Source organism: Porites lutea, chromosome 4 (genome assembly GCF_958299795.1).
Source record: "Porites lutea chromosome 4, jaPorLute2.1, whole genome shotgun sequence".
NCBI classification, from domain to species: domain Eukaryota; kingdom Metazoa; phylum Cnidaria; class Anthozoa; order Scleractinia; family Poritidae; genus Porites; species Porites lutea.
Window position 1 is genome coordinate 6,253,281 of NC_133204.1, and position 8,496 is coordinate 6,261,776.

At 38.0% G+C, this 8,496-nt stretch overlaps 1 protein-coding gene across 1 annotated transcript in view; it reads left to right on the forward strand.

Annotated features, from left to right (window-relative positions):
* The window catches only part of LOC140935437 (fibrinogen C domain-containing protein 1-like), a 9,178-nt gene extending 736 nt beyond the window's left edge, over positions 1 to 8,442 (forward strand). Inside the window, exons 2-3 of the mRNA XM_073384986.1 lie at positions 5,498 to 5,615; positions 7,290 to 8,442. Of these exons, the coding sequence (XP_073241087.1) occupies positions 7,403 to 7,930 (528 nt within the window). The 5' untranslated portion in view covers positions 5,498 to 5,615; positions 7,290 to 7,402 and the 3' untranslated portion in view covers positions 7,931 to 8,442. The remainder of the gene's footprint in view (positions 1 to 5,497; positions 5,616 to 7,289) is intronic.
* The last annotated feature ends 54 nt before the right edge of the window (positions 8,443 to 8,496 follow it).

Here is an 8,496-nt window from a genome sequence, read left to right on the forward strand (position 1 = left end):
CAGATATTTTCCGAAAATTGAAGTTGGGTCATTTGTTATAGGTTCCCAAACTGTTTCCCGGCTTCGGCAGCAGAGTATTTTAAATGTTTACTTTAGTTTGTTCAAAAACACGCGCGATATGTAATATATGTTTAAATGTGAGCGGTAAATCGCCTCGTCATACAAGATTTGGAATCGTCGCAAGCTGGTGACTTCCTCTAGCATGTACTAACTTTGAGTGGGTTAGTGGGCTTCTTGTAATTGCATGCTCCTTATCGACGCTAAAACTCCGCAGTTATCGAAGGAGGAAGTTAAGAAGTATCCGGGGAGGTTAAGCCAATCAGAAAGGAGAAGATATTTTGAACGAATAATTTTATGATTATTATTTAAGCGCATGCGTCTGTTAAAGAATATTAGTGTAACCATCAAAGTGTACATAAAATTTAAAATCGATTTACATGATGAATTTTTTGGAAGGGGGACAAAAAAAATGTTCCCCAGAAAATATAGATATTACCATAATCGGTCTCTTCAACCAAGAGAGGATGATCTCATTCTCTCTTGCTTCAACCCAAATGTCCTCGATATCGTCACGCAGCGTCACGGCGTGAGGACACGAAGATCTTATTCGAAGCAAACGTCCTCGATATCGTCACGCAGCGTCACGGCATGAGGACACGAAGCTCTGATTCGATCTAGGTTTAATTCCTCGGCAACTACATTGCGAGGATCATTCTTCATTTGATTAAACAAAATAGGTAGGACTGTTTTTTAATGTAAAACCGTTAAATACGTCCGTTTGAACCACCTAAACAACTGATACTCGTATAAATTTCAATCCATTAAAGCCCGGTTTCCATATGATCGATGCGATCGCTGAATTTTTTTTCTCAGCGATCGCAGCGACCGAAGCGATCATAGGGAAACCGGGCTTCAAAACGTCTTCTTCTATTTACAAAGACTACAAATTACTTTTTTTGAAATATTTAGGCTTAAATTACATGGCACAATAATAATTAGATGCCGGCTTTCACCTCTCATAGTTTCTTTCATGTAAAGGATTTCTTATTTAAATTACTTATAGTTTTTATTTTTTACTTTTATTTTTATTTTATTTATTTATTTATTTTTTGTTTTGCGGTGTCCTTTGGTGACTTAGTGCTAACAATTGGTTGCTACGCTGTTTGAAAAGCCGATGAATATGTCTCTAGAAAAAAAGAACTTGAAGGAAGACTTTGCAGTTTGTCTAGCGTGCTTAGCAAGCTTGTTTCTGCGCGAGTTCGGCGAGAAAGTTGGGACGAGAGCAAAAAGAGGAATGATAATTCGATTGGAAACGCTTGCTACGCCAGTGTTGTTACGAAAGGTCACTAACAGTGAGGCAACAATAACAACGAACACTGAACAGGACAGACAAAAGAGAAAAATGTCATTTGTGACATAAATAATTTTAGGATACATGAATCATAGTCATCAATTTTTCTTTTGAGTTCATACCGACTTAAAGTACAGGTACAAAGTTTGCACGCTTGAAATCAGTGTCTTCTGAGCCCTTGAGCAATCCATCGTCGCAAGGAAATGTGGACAGTCTTGACAGGTGGACATAATTGTTTGCCTGTGGCAGTATCGCATGCAATACCTATATACACGGGACACAAGAAATGATCCGTGGGCTAGTTCGTTCTGTCACTCTAACCATTGATAGATCAGGGAACACAGGTGAGTTCAAGAAGTTCCCTTTCAAAAATTATTTGGTCACGTATTTTTATACGCCTGGCTAAATCTATATATATTGCAATCATTGGTAGGTAAAAATGATTTATAACAAATCTTTGCGTAATCCTTATGGTTCGGCTTCTAATTTTTTTCGGTTTACGCATGCGTAATGAGTAACGGTCAATTTGAGCCTATGATGACATGCTTGGCTGGCATTGATCAAGGTGTATCTGTCTGGTGTTTGTCTGTTGCCAATGTTTGATTTGGTATATTTATACAGAAGAAGACTTGGTCATTGTAAATCACCTTATTCTAGTGTCAAAGTTTTATATTTATCGCTGTAAATTAGATATAGGGGAGCTTTGTTCTGGAACTCCATTCCAGACAATTTTGAAAAGATTACCAAATCTAAATATTTTTAAAAAGCTTCTTAAGAAAAATAGACCCTTGTTCGACAATATAAATTTCAACAAGGAGAAACAGTATTTTAATTGTTATTAACTTTTAGTCTTTTATCTAACTACTATATATTTATTCTTTTTATATTCCTATTTTCAGTATGTTTTTTCATTTTATTCGTATATCATCAATAAATAGTTCATCAGCAGGTCCACCTCAGCTTTAGCTGCCTTTTAACTTAACCTGCTTTACCAAATAAATTCTAATGAATGAATGAATGATAACATCAGTAAACAAGACTTGGAAGTAACTTTAATTGTAGATTAATGTGAGGGATTGTACAATTTTGAGATGCTGTGCAATAAATACTAACAGCCCACCAGACGAGCGTTAGATAAAGCTTATAATTTTCTGGGAGCAGTAAACTCTTCGGTTGTCTACTAACTGTCTAGTGTCATAAATCATCTGCCAGTTAGGACAGTTAGTAAATAATATGTTCAATAATCGAATTGTGAAAGTTATATAGCTCCCGAGAATCTCCCGTTTTTGAGTTCGGTACCAGTCTCATTTAATCGACCAAGCATTTCGTTTGGGACTCATGAAAACGGCTGCACAAATTACCAATTTGTACCGGTCTAAGTTCGTCCCGGTCTCATGTAATTACCCGCTAGTCTCAGATTGTAAAGTTTATGTGATGTTGTGGAGTCGTTAATAACATCTTTTTTGTTGTTGTGGTTGTTGCAACAACAACAAAAAACCAGTCAATTGTTTTTCCGTAAGATCGTCGCCATCGAGCGCCGCTTTGGTACCAAAATGACGACTGGCTTTTGTGTAAATGACCCTGGTCCATTGTATAGAGTAATCGCGATAAGCCCATTTTGCATTTTACATCATAGCTTTAAGTGAAGAAACAAAAGTGTTATAATTACCAGTTGCGACTTCCTAAAACTCGCAAGAAAAAAATGAATAACTTGAATTAGTAAAATCCAACTAGCGGGTCTATTATTAATCAATGCTGCGTTCCTATTGGTTGAGGTACTACTAGGCCATATGTTATAGCCCACGAGTAGCGATAAGCGCCGGCTTTGAAAACCAAAACAATAGCGGCTGAATCGCGTTTTGCTAGCTAAAGTTGTTTTGTTTCGATATTTATGACCAACTAGTTGGATTTTACTTAATCAATTATTCCTCTCGCCCTCGTGGCCTCTGAGTCAATAGATTGCCTCAGAGCCCATTCGGGCTTGAGTAGTAATTGTTAAATATAGACGTACTTTATTTGAATGTCACTATTGTAGTCATACACAATGGCAAATTAAAGTTGTTCACGAATATATATAAAAAAAATACAGATTTGCCTTGATCAGGAAGTCCAGGAAGAAAGTTGGATTAGGTTTCCTTCGGACAGAGAAAACTTTTAATAGCCTTTGTTTATCTCTAGCGAGGACTAAAATTTTTGACTAATTAGTAGCTTTAGCTTTAGCTGAGGTGTTAACATTAAATCAACTTTTTAATTTTCTTTCTCATTTTAGTTAATAGGAGTCGATAAAACAAAATTCGAAAAACTTGTCAAATTTGATTTTCTAGAACCCCGAATACCATGATTTGTAGTGGTATTTGGCATAAATACCATGAGGGATCAGTATTTCGAAATTGTTATACGTAATTTCACAAGCCGTTAGGCGAGTGAAATTTGTAGACAGTTTTGAAATATCCCAGGTGGTATTTATGCCAAATATCACGTACAAATTATGCTATTATTTTTTTATACTACTACCCGCAAAAGGTTTGTAATTTTCACATGTAGGTATTTCAAATTAAGCTGAAATACCACTGCTCTAAGCCAATCAAATTGCAGAAATTCCTCATGCAGTAGTACAGCAAATAGCTAAGCGAAATTGCTGTAAGGTTGTCAAAAAGGCCTTTGGAGAAAATAATATTGGAATATAAAACAGTATTATAACTAGCCTAAGAATGTCTGCGGGGGAGGCTATATTATAACATGCATAGCAAGAAATCATAAAAAACTGGAGTTGCTAATTGACTTAATGACATATAGTTAGACGTACGAGTTTAGGTGTAAATTGGTTTGCTTCTCAATATACATGAAACAAATACCTTTTTTACGTATAAGGCGGTAACGCTTACACTAATTTCAGTAACAAGGTTTGCCTGTCTTCAGTCAAAACTAACCAAGATCGTTATGCAAGGTATCGCAATAATTATCCTCTCTGCGTTATCTTTACACGTCCAAGAGATACCGATCAGATGTCATGGCTCGGCAGCAACTGTTTTTCAGTATATTAGCTTTGATTTGGATCCTTTTCATCGCCTAACAAGCCACAAGATATCATCTTCTGTTGTTGATTCAATGGAAGATTGCGCCATGAAATGTGTAATGCAATGGGAACGGTGCCTTTCGTTCAACTTAGGAAATTCAACAACAAATAAACATTGCTGTGAGTTGATCAGCACTGACAAGTACAACAGTATAGACAATTACAGTCACAGTGACAACTTCCACCATTTTTTTAAAAAGGTAAGTACAGAGAGAAAATTGTGACGTCACTTTCTTATGGTACCTAAATTTCTGATCTCTCAACTGACAATCTTTCTTGAAGAGACGGTTATTTGCATTGACGAACGATGGCCGAAAAAGTATGAGCTACCGTTTTGTTCCTGAGTGCAAACCACAGAAGGTCGCAGAAAAGTCATATTTGTTAATTTTTTCGTTTTTTCTACAATTCAGATTGAGCAATTTTGCTACCATGGCAACGTGTAGTGGCGACTTTTCCTCTCTACTCGCAGGCTATGAATGCATTTAAAAAAGAAATAAATTAGACGGTGTTTGTTTACTTCTTCCTGTAAATAGTTGTTTACTTCTTAAAATAAATCCATATAACGCGGTGCTTAACCATGGCCAGGTGATATGACTTTACGCATGCTTAAGCACTGGCCAAACAGTCTTTTCTCAAAGCTCACCCGTGGTTTCTTTTAATCACGTGATCTCCAGTAAACAAGAAAACCGGGAGACTATGGTGTTTCTTTTGCTGTTTTCAAGATGCTAGCTTTAAAGACCTCGATCATTTGACCAAGACTGATACACTAACTGTTTATCATTTACATGAGCAAAATGTTCTTTCACAGTTTGGCCAAATGATAAATGCCTTATTTGGAAAGTAGCATTTACCATTTGAAAAAAAAGAAATAAAAAAAAAACCGAAAAGCTGCTAAATTCTAAAATCGGCTAGGTCGGTATCAAGCGTAGATTAGAACACTACCTTTCTGAATTTTTTCCACTACGACACATGTCGGAAAAAACTTTTTAATCGGTTAAATATTGACATACTAACTACTAACTTGTCATGGTAACTAACTTATTCATGTTTAAAATTTCCATTGTCTATAGAATAAGTGTGGAAATAACAAGACATTGTGTGAAAATGGAGGAACGTGTTATCCAATCTATGAGAACAATGATTACCGGTGTGTGTGTTCAGCAGATTACACTGGGCGACACTGTGAAGGTAAGCAGTTAATTTTTCCATTTTAACTAATGACCGTACTAGTAGTTCTCCGGGGAATATCTCCCTAGATTTGCTATATATATGGATGTACCGATGAGTCTTTGGGGCTCTGGACTTGTTTCAAACTAGAGAAAAAAATTTGCGACCCTATTCAGACAATAGTTGGAAAAAAAAACAGATCCTTTTTCAGGCAATAAGCGAAAAAATATCATGAAATATGTACACATTGTCATTATCGTGCATTTGTTTATTTTTTGCCTACATCAAGTATTTACCTTGGAATGCACTTAAGCTTGATTGAGAATCATCATCAGAATAATCAGGGATTATGGGGGGAAATAGACCGCCCTGTTCCACAGTCAAACTGATAAGTGATAAATACCCCTCTTCCAAATATAACGAGTGGTTTTTGTACCCTGTTCTAGAGTCAGAGAGGCAAAAAGCAAACCCTAAGCAGCACATACCTGCCTGGCCAATATACGGGAGCAACTACCCGACGTCCTCCCGGGAATAGGGACCTAATATCCGACGACGGCGACGGCAACGGGAACGCCACAAAAGCAATAGGTTTAATTAGCAAAACAACAATTCTGCACGTGCATCACGCTTTTTTGTACATTTCTTTGCCGTCACTGCACGACTACGACGTGAAAATGCCTTATTTCACGTTTTATGGAGGACGTAAACAAGCTACTACGAAATTTTCTTTCTCATTCTGAACTTGGATATGTTTTTTAGGAATTCAACTCCAAGAGAGTTCGCCTACAGTTGACAAAGTAAGTGAGTTGGAACTGTCGCGATGAAGACTGGATGAACGCGAATTCACTTTTTAAGCGATGTTTTCGCTGCCGTCGCCGTCGTCGGATCTTAAGGTCCCTAATTGTTCCACCCAGGCGAAGGTGGCTGCTTAGCTTGTCAAAATGTCACAGTTACTAAAAACTACAGACGAACCTTGTTACACACTACCTTGTGCGATATCAGTCTCTCACTGAACTCAGTAGTTAGAACATATCCAGCTGTTTGATACCCGGCAGAAAGGTTGTAGGGCTGGAAAAAATGCTTAGCGTCCCCCGACGGGGCACTCCCTATAATAACCTATTCCGTGAGACTCCCCCTTAAAGGGGGTACCTTTTTCAGGGTTCAGGTATCCTTTTCACATCACTTTGCACCCACCAAACAATCCGAAAGCCTGGAACAGGCTTGCCTGCGTGCAGACGTCTCCTATTTCCTCTGTGCAACAAAGGAAATAGGAGACGTCTGCACGCATGCAAGGAACAGGCTAGAACTAAAAGGGTCATAAGACACGTTTTAATTATGGCTGTGAAAAAGACAAGAAAACTTCATAATTATTACGAAGACGATGCTTTTACAGCAGGGATGCAGTGCTTTGAACAGGTTGTGTGAAAGTTATACTGATCAAATAGAAAGAATACGAAAGGGTTGCCTTTTCTGCCAAAAATGGTATATGGTATATTTCCTCTCTGCCTTTAACTTTAAAAGGCATTTCTTTATTTATTTGGGATAAAACGTTTGTCTATTTCTTTTCACCGCTGTTGATAAGAATTTTTTCCGGAGTTTCCAGGGGCATTCGTCTGTTGATCTACGTCAATCGTCCGGCTTTATGCAGGCAGAAGCACTTTTATACCTTGCGGTGTATTTTTTTCTTTTTTTCAGAACTTTTTTCTGGAAAGTCATGTCTTGAGTGGTTAAAACGTGGCTACACAAGTAGCGGAGTATATAACGTTCCTTCAAGGAAAAGGATTGATGATCCGCGTGTTTACTGTGATATGATTACCGACGGAGGTGGCTGGATGGTGATACTAAGACGTGTGAATAATGACTCTCTGAACTTTGACCGGACCTGGAATAAATACATATTTAGCTTTGGCGATTTACTTGGGAGTTACTGGCATGGCTTAGGTAACCTTAAACGGTTTACTGATCATGGCAGGTTCTCTCGTCAAGAACTCAGAGTCGACTTGGAGGACTGGGACGGAAACACTGCCTTCGCAAAATATTCTACTTTCCGAGTGGCACCAGAGGAAGACCTCTTCAGATTGACTGTTGATGGGTATTCTGGAACGGCCGGTGATGGATTGTCGTCCTCCAATGGAATGGCATTCACCTCAAAAGATTCAGACAATGATATGAATGTCGACAACAACTGCGCTGTACAAGCATGGGGCGGCTGGTGGTTCAAAAATTGCTTCCAGGCTTTTTGTAATGGCCGGTTTTCAAATCTTGTTTGGGCTCCTTGGAAAGGATTCAACTATGCTCTGAAGAAATGTGAGATGAAAATAAGGCCGATTACTTGATAAGCTCGATGGGCTGTGCAACCCCAAAATGTTAACATGTCTCCTCAATTGCGCTGAACGTATTTGAGTTTGATCTTTATACACTTCAGTTGAAGAACTAGTTTAGAGAATTTCTTTAAGATCGGAGTATGTTCGCTTAACTGATCCTTTTATCAATTCTCGTAACATTTCCTTTTGATTATGTATTGATATGGTTCGGAGAAAATAGATTTTGGTCGCTCTTGTCGACATTCCGGACGTTTTGCTCCGACTCGATAACATCATTACCACAGGGAACAGAACAAAAGCTTTCAAACTTGTTGGATCAGACCGGAAGCTTTGGCATGACACGAAACACCAAAGTTCTGGTTGCTATTCACGATGTCCGGAACGTCAGGTTCTCGAGTAAGCATTTGTTACTATGTACATATAATGCCTCGTCCACAAGTATCCAACTAATTTTGAAAACGGAGATTTTTTTCCTTTTTCTAAAATACAAAGAAGCGTATTAAAGTTTTCACCCGTCCACAAGAAAACGCTAAAACAATGGAATTACAATAGCGTCCCTTACGGGAAAAAAAACTCTA